The sequence below is a fragment of the Sinohyriopsis cumingii genome, chromosome 7 (assembly GCF_028554795.1).
Source record: "Sinohyriopsis cumingii isolate HCF-2022 chromosome 7, ASM2855479v2, whole genome shotgun sequence".
NCBI classification, from domain to species: domain Eukaryota; kingdom Metazoa; phylum Mollusca; class Bivalvia; order Unionida; family Unionidae; genus Sinohyriopsis; species Sinohyriopsis cumingii.
In genome coordinates this window covers 70,202,962-70,220,411 of record NC_142967.1, presented here as the reverse complement: position 1 = coordinate 70,220,411, position 17,450 = coordinate 70,202,962, and the positions used below count along the sequence as shown (strand labels likewise).

The 17,450-nt window shown below is 34.6% G+C and overlaps 2 protein-coding genes across 6 annotated transcripts in view; one reads left to right on the top strand and one right to left on the bottom strand.

Annotated features, from left to right (window-relative positions):
* The window catches only part of LOC149795477 (exosome complex component CSL4-like), a 46,299-nt gene extending 38,535 nt beyond the window's left edge, over positions 1-7,764 (top strand). Inside the window, exons 7-8 of the mRNA XM_089965277.1 lie at positions 2,920-2,999; positions 6,796-7,764. Coding sequence (XP_089821403.1) covers positions 2,920-2,999; positions 6,796-6,911 — 196 coding nt within the window. The 3' untranslated portion in view covers positions 6,912-7,764. The remainder of the gene's footprint in view (positions 1-2,919; positions 3,000-6,795) is intronic.
* LOC149795476 (uncharacterized) overlaps positions 6,997-17,450 on the bottom strand; it is a 35,178-nt gene continuing 24,724 nt past the window's right edge. For all 5 annotated transcript variants that reach the window (XM_089965274.1, XM_089965276.1, XM_089965272.1 and 2 more), the window contains one exon: positions 6,997-15,224. In XM_089965274.1, coding sequence (XP_089821400.1) covers positions 14,765-15,224 — 460 coding nt within the window. In that variant the 3' untranslated portion in view covers positions 6,997-14,764. The remainder of the gene's footprint in view (positions 15,225-17,450) is intronic.

The window sequence follows — 17,450 nt, the reverse complement described above, 5'->3', positions numbered from 1 at the left end:
CCAGATGTGAAAAATGGGGTTGGAATATTCGGATTAGAAAATTTTGAATCTCTGAGCTGAACTTTGGTGCGAAACTATTACACCGATCTTAAAAAGAATGCAGGATAAATGGGGAATTGTCGTCCCTTTAATTATTTATTAAGAAACGTTAAGAGCCCATGTATCAATACAGGTTTTGAGACTGGTTTATTGAACTACAAGAAGACAAGTTGATTTTACAGAAAATTCAGCTCTTGTTTATACAACAATATATAATTTTGAAGGTCTTTTGTCAAAATTTAAATCGGCCCTTTTGTAAATGTCTTTAAATGATGGAATTATTATAACCAAATCGTCTTAAGGAGTTTATGTTGGTTGAAAATTCTTATTGAGATTTTATTGGTACACATAAATTCAGGGTTAAACTTTTTTTGTTACAAGAAAGATTCTAATACTTTATATTTATTGGGGTTTTTTATACTGTGATAGGAAGTGTTTATTTTGTATAACATGCACATATATTGCTCTAGAATTCTTTAGAATTAAAGGTTTGAAAGGAAACAAAATAATTTATGCTCATTATGTTGTTTCCGCGTAGCAACATAATGCCAACAAGCAAAGTAAAGTTAGGATTTGTATTCTGTATATTGAAATGGCTTTAAATGCCATTTTATAGGAATATAGTCAGCTTTATTTTGTGTGATTCATTTTGTGGTTTTGTGCATGATCATCTTTTCTGACATGTATGTTTTGAAGAGTCTTGAATGAGAAACATCTTCAGATTTGGAAAATGCATGTTTTATAATCCAAAATGTTCTTTAATTTCATTCAGTAATGGTCATATGTTAACCTTGAAAATATGAATTTCATCCTGGAAAAGACCTGGAAATTTATATTTAGAAAAGGGTGTGAACCATGACCATTACATCCCACCCAGAAAATACCTCGGGTTTTATTTCAGTTTGGAGCTATTTACATTTCAATTTTGACCTCTTCTGTTCAGCCTTGCCTCCACTTGTGGAGCATTTAACAGCATGATAGGGGTAGTTGCAGCCCAATTGAGCTCATTAGAGATCCCTGTCCTTCAGTATTTTGATGACTGGTTGATACAAAATATCCTCGAGATTCACCTCTGAAGTACATAGACCCTCTGTTTGTGACTGATCCATCTCAGTCTTATACCCAACCACAAGAAGTCAGATCTTGTCCCTTCTCAGGACTTTGTATCCCTAGGGGATGAATTTACTCACAAGCATAGGGAGGATTCATCTTAACAGCTCATCTGGACAAGATCTTGTCCACTCGCTTGTACCTAACTTTAAGCACAGTTGCTGATTTTCTCTTCCTTTGAAAGGAAGAAAATATTAAAAACCCATTATTAACTATTTACAATACACTTAATTTTGAAAGATCTTGTCATTGGGTCAGACCCTCACCTTTCTGATCTCATTAGATATTTTGAGCTTAAGAGAATGATATTTCATTCACCATTGACTAGATGGAATCTCTTGTGTATTCTTTGGCCTTGCACAAACCCCTTTGTGAACCTTTGAGCGAAGCTTCCATACCCTTAAGACCATTTTCCTGCTGTTCTTGGTTTCTGTGAGAAGGATTGATCATCATGTCTTGTCTGTGGAATAGGGTTGTTTATGGTTCAGTGGTAATCATGAGTCAGTGTTTTCTTTGCTAAGCTGGTTTTTTGGCTAACAGTCAACTACCTTCCATAGCCTGACTTCTTATCGAGATCACAAATCTCAGTTATATCTGCACTGGGGATGATCAAGATAGGCTCCTTGGTCCAGTTAGGGCTTTCTAGTTCTGTGTGGCTTCTTTGAAGTGAAAAGAAATTATTGCAGCCTCTCATCCTTAGGGGTTCCTCTTATATTTCAGCATCCACTTTTTCTTTGCAGAATGTCCTTGCTATCAAGAGGGCTTATCAGTCGTTAACTGGGAAGGGCCATTCTATCATGAGAATTAAGGCCTATAAAGTTAGGGTAATAGCTTCATCTTGGGTCTGCTTTGAATTACTACACGTTAGAAGATGTTATGATAGCTGCTTTCTGGCAGTCTCAAACACAACTGTTTCATTGTACTCTTTGATCTTTGTCACAATAGAGTGAAGACATTATTGCATTTGGCCCAATAGTAATGGCACAAAATTTGTCCCGTGTTCTGTGAAGGTAAGCTCAAAGTGTTTTATACCAGAGTTGTTCAGGCCATCAGCCTACCTCCTGACTAGTAAATTCAAACATGCAATTCAATTCATGTATTACTTTATAAAAACATATTTAGGGGGCTAAAACTAATTTTAATTAATACCTACCTGCTACTGTTGCCAAGACCCTCTGTCAGTTCTGATATCTTGTAGTGCTTGTCCAAATGAGAAGAGGAGGATGTTCTATATGTTGGGTGTGACACAGGAGTCTATATCTATATGTGGGTGTGACACAGGAGTCATATCTATATGTGGGGTGTGACACAGGAGTCTATATCTGTATGTGGAGTGTGACACAGTAGTCTATATCTATATGTGGGTGTGACACAGGAGTGAGAAGTTGGTTTTTAAACTTCCAGTACTTGCTTGGGTGAGGAGCTTTGTTCCCAAAAAGCAAAGCTGCTAAATTTTACATAATTAAGATTAGTTTTTTTCCCTTCAGAAATTTACATATTTCTGAATGAGTATGTGCAGGCAAGCTTCATGATCTTTTGAGAGCTTTATGTCTTCACAGCACTTGGCATGAGATCCAAAACTTACCATAAAATCTTTCAAACTCAGAATTTTTATGTTAGGTTAGATAGCATCAGATAACTGACCAGTCATATGTCAGAATATTTACTTTGTGTCTGAGATTTCATTTTCATTATCATGGGGATCAGAAGCTTTGAGTCCATGACTTACTGTATGAAGCTAAATTGTTTGTTTCCTTAACCACAACACATCTCACTTGGTGATGCCCAGTCCTATGTTCTCAGTACAGCAGAAAATGAACTTGGTGTTGTCATAGCAACAAGTGAGGCTGGTAAGGTTTAATTTCTCTGTTATAATTGAAGGCTCATTTTATTCTTTAATTAGTCCCCTGGCACCACTCACATTGAGCATTTTGGTATAGTACTGTCTGCCATACCTTTGCTAATCCTTTATGTCCATACATTACTGGCTATCTTGTTGCACATAAATCATTTAATGTAGACACATGAAATTGTGCTTGCATGTGTATATGCATATTAGATGACCTGATTTGGTTTTCATGTTATTTAAGCTCTAAAAAAAATTTATAGCTTGAATGCTTGTAGACCAGAAAAGCTTAATGTATGGCCTGTTGTCTGTTGCTTATTCAGTGTACTCATCCAAGGTGCATTAGCTTGATATTGCTGTGAGACAAAAATATGCCCTTGATGTATGTTGTTGAAGTAATTTACAGTTTGATATTGCTGTGAGACAAAAATATGCCATGGATGTAGGTTGGTGCAGTACTTTACAGAAGAGTCATACTATTTGTTTGCCGGAAATTACTCTACAACAAGGAAACATCGAATCAAATTGGACCACCTTGGCTATTTCAATGCTTGGATTGACTCAAGGAATGACAGAAGTTATGAATGAAAAAATAGTTTGACTCATTCATGACTTCTCAGTCAGTCCTTGTTTTGTAAATAGCCAAGGTGGTTCTCATGGCAGCTATCAGCATACATTTAAGGTATGATCCAAAGAATTGACCTCAGAGTTGTGATTGTGGTCCCACTCATACATCTAATATGGCTGCCACATCAACAATCTTGAAAATCTTATTGCTGCTCCTCTTAAATGGATGGACACATCAACAGGTTTTTTTTTTCATTAAAAGACTTAAGATGTCTAGTTGGACCTAAATAAAAGAAGTGCTCATTTTACCAGCATGGTCACCAGGGCAGTCACCTTGAAAATCCTGTTAGTGCTGCTCTTCTGGAATGGAGGTAATTTTAGCATGGGGTTTCACCAGAAAATTTCTTATGATATCAGGTTGCTCCTGTATGAAAATCGTGCCATCCAGACATCTAATAAGACTCCTAGATGAGAATGGGGCCGACCTGACTTTAAGCATGGCCACCACAGCCGCCATCTAGTACAGAAAGTTATATCAGCATAGGGTTTTCACTAAAAGTCTTCTAATGGTGGCTGGTTGGTCCTGAATAAAAATGGTGCAGATTTTGCATCTGATATGGCTGCCACAGTGGCTGATTTGAAAATGTTATCACTCAGAAATATCAAAGATGGTTTCAGCATACAGCAGTTAAAAAGAAGAATTTTTTTGTCTTGAATTCAAGGAAATTCTGACAGTATAGCGTCAGTCCCTTCAAGGGACTCTTGTCTTATAAAGATTGTCCTTCAGCTAATAATTCATTATGGAAAAAAATATGCAGCACTTCCAATCTTTAATTTCAGACATATTTAGAGCATGATATGCTTTAGATCATGCAAAAATATTTTTTATTGTTTTCCATAGGAAAGACTAAAGTTTTCCCTTTTACTGATCTAGTTTGAACCCAATATTTGTATTACTTTCCTCATATATTTTGGCTTGTGAAAGACCGTGACAGCAATAAAAAGTTTTTTGTGTGCTATCGTCTTGATGATAGCAATGCACATATCTGTTTTACTGTATGCACTGAACCATTTGGCAAATACACTGAAAGTGAGATACATTTTACAGAGCTTACATTCATTGATTTACAGTCATCGTGTGTTATAAACAGAATTCTTGCAGAAAGGGCCAGAATTATGTTACCCTTTCCATACATGCATTTGTAATATCATGCAAATCCTCCCATCTCAATTTGACAGAGATATTTAAACTTTGGAATAGGATTAAGGTTGGTCAATGAATGAGCACAGTTGTTTTAAAATTTTGGTCCCTCGTTTTACTGGTGCTTTGGGGAAGAGTTGGACTTGCGCATATATATGTGTGTGTGTGTGGAGGGGATGATACTGCTTTGCTGCAGACATCTAGTTCTTTATAGAGTCAGATGACTACTACCTTTCATCTTATTTGTGTTAGCATATAGTAAGGCATAGGCATCATCAGCTTTTAGAGTAAATTGCAAGGCAAGACAGGCATCATCATCATCTTTTAGAGTAAATTGCAAGGCAAGACAGGCATCATCATCATCTTTTAGAGTAAATTGCAAGGCAAGACAGGCATCATCATCATCTTTTAGAGTAAATTACAAGGCAAGACAGGCATCATCATCAGCTTTTAGAGTAAATTGCAAGGCAAGACAGGCATCATCATCATCTTTTAGAGTAAATTGCAAGGCAAGACAGGCATCATCATCAGCTTTTAGAGTAAATTGCAAGGCAAGACAGGCATCATCAGCTTTTAGAGTAAATTGCAAGGCAAGACAGGCATCATCATCTTTTAGAGTAAATTGCAAGGCAAGACAGGCATCATCATCAGCTTTTAGAGTAAATTGCAAGGCAAGACAGGCATCATCATCAGCTTTTAGAGTAAATTGCAAGGCAAGACAGGCATCATCATCATCTTTTAGAGTAAATTGCAAGGCAAGACAGGCATCATCATCAGCTTTTAGAGTAAATTGCAAGGCAAGACAGGCATCATCAGCTTTTAGAGTAAATTGCAAGGCAAGACAGGCATCATCGTCATCTTTTAGAGTAAATTGCAAGGCAAGACAGGCATCATCATTAGCTTTTAGAGTAAATTGCAAGGCAAGACAGGCATCATCATCATCTTTTAGAGTAAATTGCAAGGCAAGACAGGCATCATCGTCATCTTTTAGAGTAAATTACAAGGCAAGACAGGCATCATCATCAGCTTTTAGAGTAAATTGCAAGGCAAGACAGGCATCATTGTCATCTTTTAGTGTAAATTACAAGGCAAGACAGGCATCATCATCAGCTTTTAGAGTAAATTGCAAGGCAAGACAGGCATCATCATCATCTTTTAGAGTAAATTGCAAGGCAAGACAGGCATCATCATCATCTTTTAGAGTAAATTGCAAGGCAAGACAGGCATCATCATCATCTTTTAGAGTAAATTGCAAGGCAAGACAGGCATCATCATCTTTTAGAGTAAATTGCAAGGCAAGACAGGCATCATCATCAGCTTTTAGAGTAAATTGCAAGGCAAGACAGGCATCATCATCTTTTAGAGTAAATTGCAAGACAAGACAGGCATCATCGTCATCTTTTAGAGTAAATTACAAGGCAAGACAGGCATCATCATCAGCTTTTAGAGTAAATTGCAAGGCAAGACAGGCATCATCATCATCTTTTAGAGTAAATTGCAAGGCAAGACAGGCATCATCATCATCTTTTAGAGTAAATTGCATGGCAAGATAGGCATCATCATCAGCTTTTAGAGTAAATTGCAAGGCAAGACAGGCATCATCATCATCTTTTAGAGTAAATTGCAAGGCAAGACAGGCATCATCATCATCTTTTAGAGTAAATTGCAAGGCAAGACAGGCATCATCATCATCTTTTAGAGTAAATTGCAAGGCAAGATAGGCATCATCATCAGCTGTAAGATTGATTTTTTTTCTTTCTTCATTTTTATGTTTAGTTCTGGCAGGTATTAGGATACATCATAGCATCTTAAGCATGTTGATACCTTTAAGTTTTGTGTTACAGTTGTGGCCAATGGATATATTATGGTACTTCATAGCATAATAAGCAGGTCTAGACATCAAGTTCTTTGGAACCCTTAAGTTGTCATGATAATTTTTAAAAGTGCAGCTATGTAATTGTAAAATTTTGCTGAACATGTCTTGTTGAACATGTATTAAATGTTTTGTTTTTTGGGTTGTTTTTTTTTTTAGGCTCAACAATGGTACCTATAAGCTGGTGCAAGATGCAGTGTCCAAAAACCTTAGCCGAGGAATTCAGAAAAGTGGCTAAAGTTCAACCTCAATTTATCCAATACTCTGGAACATAACCTTGAATTATTAATTAAATTTTTGTGTTTAATAAGTTTGTTTTCTGTTGTGAATTGTTTAATGATAACAAGAAGCATTTCAGTGTTTAGTATTTTAGAATATTTATTGCAAAATTGTTAGCTTCCTGAAACAGTAAACCAGGGTGTATTTGTTTGAAGATTAGTTACCATAACAGCACAGGAAGGGGCTCTAAAGACTCATGTAAATCACCATAACAGTATAAAAAATATTACTAAAGACTAATGTAAGTCACCTTAACAGTATAGGAAGTATTACTAAAAACCAGTGTAAGTCACTGTAACAGTATAGGAGGTGGCACTAAAGACTAGTGTAAGTCACCATAGCAACATAGGTTGTGTTAGTTAGGACTAGTGTAAGTCACCATAACAGTATAGGAAGTGGCACTGAAGACTAGTGTAAGTCACCATAACAGTATAGGAAGTATTACTAAAGACTAGTGTAAGTCACTGTAACAGTATAGGAAGTGGCACTGAAGACTAGTGTAAGTCACTGTAACAGTATAGGAAGTGGCACTAAAGACTAGTGAAGTCAGTGTAACAGTATGGGAAGTGGCACTGAAGACTTGTACAAGTGTTTCAGTCCTGCCCAAAATAGTTTGTCTTTTTAAAAATCTCTTATTATGTTCTTTCCTGGAATGATAACATGTGTACAGGGGTGAATGAGCAATCATAAAATACTGTTAGTGAAATTAGTCTTGAAACAACCACACCCAAAAACATTTTAAAAAATTACATAGTGGATAGAAAAATATAAACAAAATTGTCCACCATATCTGAATACATTTGCTTTCCAGTATTGTCACAATTCTCTGAATAAAATAATCTCTCTGTATATTGACATTTATTGTTTCAACAGCACAACAATGTACATGTCATTGAAAAAATGCACACTAGATACTAGATAAATCATTTCAGGAACCACAGCAGTAAACTTTATGTAGCTCATGATAAGATTTCACAGGCCAAATCCTGAGACCCTTAAACTGGCAGCATTTTAATATCTGTATACAAGTAATGGCAGACTACAGTGGAATGATGATGTTTTCTTTCCTGAAATAAGAATTATTAGATTTAAATAGGTATAAATCAGGTCTCTACATTCTTAATTTAAAGGGAAAATCCAGGCAAAGGTATAATTTTTGTACTCCTTCAACATACTTCACTTTATTATGTACATACAGTTTGAACACAACTTTAGAAGAAATTGTCCTTTAATTTCTAATATTTTTTTAACACAAGAAATGGACTGTATGTATTATTGACAAGCAGGTCTTAATGACTTGGGCCTTTGGTCAGGGTATGCGATCTTGAATGACAGCTACTGCACAGAGACCATTACTTTCTTATCAAAGTTTCAGTGACTGACCTCTGCCATCCAGAGTCTAGAAGCTATAGCTTTCTGTACTACCAGACTGCAAACCATCAACACAGTCTGGTCAAGGAACTATTGAACAAAAGTTATTCTGCAAAACCCATATGTATTTTTGTCAAGGCACATTGTTTAAAACTAAAATGAATATGCAAGAACATTTTTCTTGTCTCAGTCACTGGGACTCTGACCTTTGACCTTAAATTCAATATGCTTCCTTTTTACTACATGTGCAAGCCATCAATAAACTTTGGTCCAAGTCTGTAATGAGGAAATGTTGTTTTGTAGAACCATTTTTTGTCTTTCAGCCACAGTGACCTTGACCTTTAACATTGAACCTCAAACTCGGTAAGCTTTTTTCTTACCTATTGTGTAAATCTCAAGTGAAGGCATGTGGATGATAACTGAAATTTTTGTGTAGAAACCATTTTTAGCTCTACTGGTCATAAACTTGAGGAGCTTATAGGATGTCTTCATGCCCAATGTCATGACATCTGTCATTCTTTTTTGGTTACTACCCCTAACCCACTTGGAAGATTATCATAAAACTACTATACACACATTTATTCCAAGGTCCAACTGGTCCTAAATGAAAATGGTGACACTTGAACATGCAAGATGGCTTGACAGCAGCCATCTTGAAAATCTTGCTATCACTACTCCAAAAAGAATGGACATATCAACATTGTGTTTTCACAGACAAATTGAAATCTTTAAGTGATCCTAAATCAAAATCATGCCAATCAAATATTCAATACAGCTGCCATAGTGGCTATCTTGAAAATCTTTTTATGACTACTTCAGAATGAATGGTCTATCAACATAGGTTTTCACTAAAGGAATAGGTTTTTCACTAAAGGACTTCTTGTGATGTCTAGTTGACCCTAAATGAAAATTGTGCTGATCTGACATCCAAAATGGAAGAAGTGGCACCCATCACTACTCCGCCTGAATGGAAAGTCTTATTACTATGAGGTTTTCACCAGAAGACTTATTATTGGTATATAGTTGGTCCTAAGTGAAAATTCTTCTGATCTGATATCCAGTATATCTGCCAAAATGGCCATATTGAAAAATGTTTTATCACTACTCCTGAATGAATGACCATATTGACATAGTTTCACCAAAAGACATTAATGATGTCTTGTTGGTCCTGTTTGAAATTGGTGCTGATCTAACATCCAGCATGGACACCACAGCAGTCAATTTAAAACTCTTTGTTGTCATTCTAAAATATCAAACACTGATTTAGCACTTGGCATACAAGAAATGGTCTTACCTTAGACTTTTGGAAATTATTTGTGGCTAGTAAAGCATGTGTTTGTTTAAGGGACTCTTGTCCTTCTTATTGTTAGTATCCTTGACCTTTGATGTTTTAACCCTTAAATTTATAGGCATCTTCTTTACCCAAAATGTAAGCCATCATTTCCATTTGGTCCTGATTTGTGATATAGCACTAATGTTATTGTGTAAATAAACTTTTTATTTTTTTAGTCCTAGTGACATTGAACTTAGATTCCAAAATAAATAAACTTTTTTTAAGCAGAATGCAATATATTAATAAAGTGTGATCTAATTATGTGATGTAGAACCAATGTTACTTTGTGGAAACCATTTACCTTCTTTCAGTCAAAATGACTTTGACCTGTGACTTTTTAAACCCAATATCAAGATGCTTCTTGCTTACCCCAAGTGCAAGCTACCCACCGAATTTGGTCCAGGCAAGTGATGGAGAATTCATGTTATTTTGTGGAAGCAATTTTTGCCTCTACTGGTCATAAGCCAGAAGATATTATGGAATGGCCTGTTGCTTTTTGTCAGCGCAATTTGGAGGATTGCTATGAAACTTTAAAAATGCATTCATCCGGTGGTTTTGTTGGATCTAAATGAAAATGATGTTGATTGGTCATCCAGTGTGGCCACTTGAAAATCTTATTATTTATACTCCCCAAATGGATGGTCATATCAAAATTGCCTTTTAACTAACAGACTTTATATGATATCTGGTTGGTCCTAATTGAAAATTGTGCAGATCTGCTGTCCAATATGGCCATCTTGGCAGCCATCTAAAAGATCTTTTTATCACCGCTCCTCCTGAACAGGAAGTCATATCAACATAGTCCTTTGTGAAAATGTTGCCACATAGGCATCAAATATGGCTGCTCTTTATTCTGGGGCCCTCTTCCTATGCAAATAATAGGTTAAAGGATATTTTAGGCACCCAGCCACTGTTTGTGATTGGGGTTGTTGTTACATGCTTTGGCGGTTGCTATGCCACTGGATAATTGATATAGTGATCACATGTTTATAAACTGGATTTTCCCTTTAATATTCCTTGTACTATTACTGTCTCAAGCCACAGTTCCTTTTCCACAGCCATGGCTATAATTCTACCCTTTTTATGTTTTGATGAAAGTTTGCTTATAAATTTATTTGTTGTAATAATCCATTTAACACCAAAAAGAAGGAAAAAATCCTACCATGATGATCCAAAAGAGTAATATAATTTTATCAGTGTTCAGATTTTTGCTTTCTTGCTCTTAAATAATTTTCACACTGCAGAGCAGCTGTTTTTACATGCAGTACAACTTATTAGCAGCTCAATCATTACTGATTCCAGACCTATAATCCTATCCCTAAAGTGTCCTAGGTATTATATATTTCCTCCGAAGCTGTGTATACCATATATACTTGCTTATAAGATGAGCCCAACTGAAAACTGCACAGACCAAGATCTGCCATCTCATAATGCACCAGTAGGTTGGGTCTGTGCAGTTTGTTAGGAATAATCAGTAGAACAAACAGCACAGACCCTGATCTGCAGGCTCATTATGCTATGGCTTATCAGGATCTTTGTTGTTTGCAGTTTGACTCGACTCATAATGAGTATATATGGTATAATATTGTAAATCTCCCAGTAGGCATTATTTTATAGTGGTCTTGCAATTAAGAAAAAACATTTTGAGCTAAGCCATACTAAATTTATGCATATGAGTAAAAATAAGCAATGAAAGATGGTAATATAAAAGTTGCTATAAGTCACCGGAATATGTGATTTTTAGTTGTACAAGCTATGAATCTTCTAACAAGATTAACCTATTAAGAAGTTTTATAATGAAAAGAAGATTGAGTATTATGTATATGCACTGCACAGACATGCAGTTAGCAGTTATTGTCACAGGTATACAAAATATACTTTAGACTTTAAAAAAAACCAACATCATTATTACATCAATTACAATGTCAGATTTTGATTTTAATACAAGCTCATCAGCAATAAACTCAATATAAAGTGACTATACTTAGCTTCAGACTGATTCATCAGTACAGATTTATAAACTCAATATAAAGTGTCTCTACTTAGCTTCTGACTGATTCATCAGTACAGATATATAAACTCAGTATAAAGTGTCTATACTTAGCTTCAGACTGAATCATCAGTACAGATTTATAAACTTAATATAAAGTGTCTCTACTTAGCTTCAGAGTGATTCATCAGTACAGATATATAAACTCAATATAAAGTGTCTATACTTAGCTTCAGACTGATTCATCAGTACAGATTTATAAACTCAATATAAAGTGTCTATACTTGGCTTCAGACATTCATCAGTACAGATTTAGATTCAAACAACAGAACGAACCAATACAGATTCCAGTGCCAAACTGGCTGCAAGATAATCAACCATAACTAAACGTTTCTTATATGGAGAACTAGTTTGTTTCCTAATTCTTTTTCCTCCATTTCTTCTTCTTCTGACTGCACTGGTGGCCTAGTGGTTAGAGCATCCGTCTTGGATGCAGGAGGTCTTGGGTTCAAACCCCATCCAAGTCATACCAAAGGCTTATAAAAATGGTGCTAACAGCTGACTCACTAGGCACTAATCATTAAGATGTTAGTGTTAAGACTGGTTGGCCTGGTGTCAGGATAATGTGACTGGGTGGGACATCATGCTACATGTCTGTGGCATGGTGCCCCAGTACAAGACCACTATAAACTTCCACATTGCAGACATCATAGTGATATGACTGATTTTTAAAAAAAAGCGTTACAAATCCAGATCACACACACACACTCTATTCTTCTTTTTCATCTTTTTCATCAACTTCCTTTTAGTTCTTCCCTTTAAATTAAAGTTCTAAACATAATATTGTTCAGTTTAGCAGGCAATTTATTCACTATTTTTTCCTGTATTTGTGTTTATTATATTGCACTGGCAGATCAAGGTCTATTTGTTTGTTCTAATAATTAGCCCTAACAAAACTGAATTGATTCAGATCTGCCAGTGCATTATGCACTGGTAGATCTGGGCCTGTGCAGCTTGCAGTCAGACCTGGCTTATAAGCAAGTATATATGGTATGTTTATAAGCAAGTAAATATAGCATATTCATAAGTGAGTATATATGGTATGTATTAGGGTTTAGCAGCATGGCAGCACAATAATGGCTATATGGTGCCAATTGAAAGTTAAGTTAAAAAATATAAAATCTATTTATAATACACATTAAGATATAGCAAAATGCTAATTGATGTACAAGTGATTATATCATCTTGAATACAAAAGAAAGTCTTCTCTTGAAATGACTTGATAAATCTTTTTATAAATTTTAAACTGAAATAAGTTTTTTAAGTCTATTATGTACATAAATGTTGGTTTGATTAATATTGGTTTTTAAACAATTTGTAAAATGGATAATAATCAAGTCGTTCTGGAAGTAGATACACATATAAGTTATATTGCATGAATATTTTCACACATCCAAGTAAAAAGCTTGTCAATCAATTGCACAGGTTGCTAAAAAAAAAAAGGGGTATCACTTAACTAACTACATTTATAAAGAGACTAGGAATTACCTCCCCTGTTTGCAATCATTTAAGTAACCAGCTCATGACAAATATAGTTCTGCTCTACAGTTTCACATTTTTGCACAAAATTAAAAGATCTTTAAAAAAATATTTCCCTTTACTTTACCCATTTTTGATCCTTGTTATATAAAAAGAAATGTGTATATCACATGCTAGGTTTAAAGGAACTACAGTATTTTTTCTTTTGATATCAGAATGATGAGGGGTAATTTGTGTGTGATAGTACCAGCCAGATATCATGGAAGACTGCTAGCTATTTTCTCTTCTTGAACTTAGAAGTAAATTATAACTAAATTATCCAATAAACATTTGTAGTCTTTTGGACATTTTCCAATTTCATGGGTGCACAACTCGGAAAATGGTAATGTCTGCACTATGAAAATTTGTTTCTGTATTAATGTTAGTGTGTTCTTTCTGCAGTTGTTAGTACACTTCCCCAGCACACACAGTCATCTTCATCAGCTGTGATCAAAAGTAAATGTCACTCCAAGTAGGTGCAAGACAAAGTTCATGTTAACCTTCTCTACATTGTGAGAATTGAAGAGTATACAACCTCGCCCTGTGCTTTAACCCCTTAGTGGTGCTCCAAAAACCCCAGAGCAGAACTTAAATGACTGAAACTGATTCTGTTAAAGTAGAGTGATTTAGAGAAACTTGTATATCTTGACAAAACAAGAACATAATGATGTTAGTAATCAAAGGTATATGCAACATATATTCCTTCAGCATAATTTTATAACATATAAGGAATCACTATTTTCATTAATAGCAGTAGTAAGACTGATCAGAAGATGGCAGACAACTTTAGCCATGATTAGCACTGACAATTACAACTGTAGTCATGGTTTGCAGTTATGATCAAACTTTCTACCACCTCCCATATTTCTATTAGTGTGGTCCTTAACCATTCATGCTATTATGTACTGAGAAAATCTTGATCTCCGTATCATGTCATTGATTAAAAAAAGCAGCTAAAATCATTGTCCTTGACAGATTAATTCTTACTTAGCATAATGTATATGTGAGAAAAAATCTATATACAGCAGATGTAGGGAGATTTATTTGTAAATCATTCAAATTTAATATGTTTTTGTAATTTATTTTTCTGGATAAAAAGCAAAAAAAAAAAAATAGGCGATAGACTTTAGTACTCTTCTCATACTCTATTCAGGTTGATTTTAAAGTCAGCTTGATTTAAAGTCAGAATTGTCTCCTTTTTTTTAAGTTCCACGTATTCTACACTGGAAACATACTTTCGAGTCTTAGATCAAAATGTGCCTTTTTACTTACAAATCATAAATGGAATTTTTCGGCAGACAAAAATTTACTCAGTTATCAAGCTGCTAATTTCAGTCTTTAGGACGGGTATCAAATTTAATCCCTTAAATTATTTGAAAAAGAAGACAAGCACAGATCTACAAAGTGACTTTTACCTGAGCCAAGCTTGAGTTTTCCAAAATACCCAATCTATTTTATATAGAAAAGTATTAAAGACACAGAAAATTAATCTGTACTCAGGCAATATAGCCATTTTGTGTGTAACTTGAATTTTGTTTAACCACTTCAAGTTACAGTCCAAGGACAACAGTCTCTTGTTACTTCTTTGCTCCCTTTTTCTGCTCAGAAAAATGTTTATCCTTTACATAAATTCCTTTTTTCTCCAGTTCATCCAGATAAATTGGTTTTAGCATAAATTCTGCTTGACCTTTATCAAAAGATCTTAATCTGTTGATGAAGTCTTGAAACTCATGTCTTGTATCTTCAAGACATCTCTCTAAAACTTCCTTATTCTTTTCCAATCCATCAATTGTTTTCAACAAATTTTCTTTCTCAAGCTCTTCATCACTTATTTTACATCTCAGTTTTTCAACCACAGCTTCATTCTGTCTCATTAATGCTGCCTGTTTTTCTTTGAAAATGTTTCGTTCTCGAGTTTCAGCCTCAGACACAGCTTGTATCTTCTCAAGGTCTTTTTTGTCTGCAAGCATCTTTAATGCATTCTGTTTGTCTTCTTCTGCTTTCTTCAAAGCTTTTTCAAGTTTTTCTGCATTTGCTCTGAAAGAGAACTTAATAGATTGCAGTGAAGGAATATCAGTATCAATATTTGAAAAGCAAAATCTATCTGTACAATATTCCCTCAATGTCATTGAAAAAAAACAGTAATTTGCATAGAGAAATAGATTTCTTTTACAGTTACTCTGAAAATAATAGCTTTTTTCTGGACTTAAATGTTAAAGACTTCACTGAATATTTTTTTTTATATACTGTGATTTCACTTTTTTACATGAATGTTTTGGTGGTTTTGTGAAAAATGCTATTTTTATCAATACTTATACCATAGAAGAGTCATTATTCATTGGCTTTGAAAGTCTTGGTTTGTAGCTACCAAGGAAATGGGTACAATATATGCTTGCTTATATGTTGAGTCCATCTGCAAACTCCATAGACCCAGATCTAATGGCATGTAATGTACCAGCAGAAATGGATCTATGCAGTTTGTTAGGACTAATCAGTAGAACAAAACAACATAGACCCTGATCTGCCAACACATTATACAATTGCAAATCATGGTCTGTGTCGTTTACATTTGGATTCACTTGTAATTGACTATAAATGGTACACTACTAAAAATAGTGAATTACAGTATGTATGAGAAGAAATGAAACTTAACTGTAGATGGTTTCTTAAATGTTGCAATAAAAGATGAAAGTAAAAGAGGCAGGTGCCACCTTTACCAGGAATTCTATAAGTCTAATACAGTAAACTAGTCTTGAGAAAGCACCCAATCTGCCAACAGAAAATCAATGCCTATCAAGACAGGTCTTCTCATATGCCAAAAAAAGTATCAGTACAAGCCTGGTCTTTTAAGACAGATGGTGTCCAATAACAGTATCCTTTTAAGTCCAGTTTAAATGTACTAATATAATTTTGCCATGTGGAGATAAAAAGACTGTATGGTGCACAACATTAACTCAATTACACAATAAAACTATCAATAAAATTAATAGCAAATTCACTGAAGTACAATAATTAGGCTATATTTAGATGATTTGTCACCTAGAGATGAGATACCCACCAGGTCCCCCACTTATGTAAGAACTCATACTAAGTGTTCTATGGTTTAGCACTCTCAATATTTATGTCCACACTACATGTACAAGGGACTTTTTCATTTGGTCCTATCAACCTAAGCCAAGAAGCTTGTTAGAATGATAACACAAAAACCACTCAACATATACAAATGAAATCTAACATGTAGATGGCCTGATTATATGTGCTGGCCATTACAAGGCATTTTAGATATTTACACACATTTTTAAAAATCTTTTTGAAACAAAAATAATCTTGATTGATTAAGTAAAAGCAGGTTGAGGTGGTCAAATGAAATTTAATAGGGATGTTTGTATCTATATGTATATGACCTTACATTTCCAAGGCAATAGAGAAATATTTAACATTTTTTGTACACATTTTTGTCCCACCTGAACAAACATGGTCATAGTAGTCGTGTTAACTATAGTAGTGGCATCAGCAATGTAAAAGTTTTGCATTTGAGTTTTTCAAAAAAAGTGAAATAGCTTCTACATGAATTGCTACATTTAAGTTAAACTCTTTTGATAATATTGTTATGGGGGCACTCTACAGATATTATGTACTTCTGAGAGAGTAACAGGTGTGAGGACAAATTGTTTGCATTTGCAACATGCACAGTGGAGAGAATGTTGGCATACCTCTGTGTTACTTTCATTTAGCTAGTAAGTTAAAATATTACCTATTAAAAACTGAATTTGGTTGAGAAAAGCCAAATTAATATACAGGATATCCAATAATAGTACTCCTGAATATTTACAACCACTATTCCAGTATAGGTTACCTGGTAATATTCCCCACATGTGATCAATGTATACCAAACAGAATAAAATTCCCAAACCAAATAAGGAATGATTTAAAAAAAAGTTTCCAATACTCTGTAATTTTGCTCTGGAATAGTATTCCAGTTGAGATTAGACATGCCCACTTATTTTCTTCTTCCAAACCCAATGTATCCAGTGGCTTCAGAGATGCAGTTCAAATAAATAAATTTCCTTTGTATGACGACCTCAAGGTAGATTAGTTCTTCAACTAATTGTGTTACCCTCTTTTAAATAAAGTCATCATCATTGTTGTTATTATTATTATTATTGGTATTATTATTATTATTATTATTTACTGCATCTTAAATTTACTTGATTTTATACTTGTGGAAATTGTACATGTTCTAAGCACACAGCTAACCAAGCT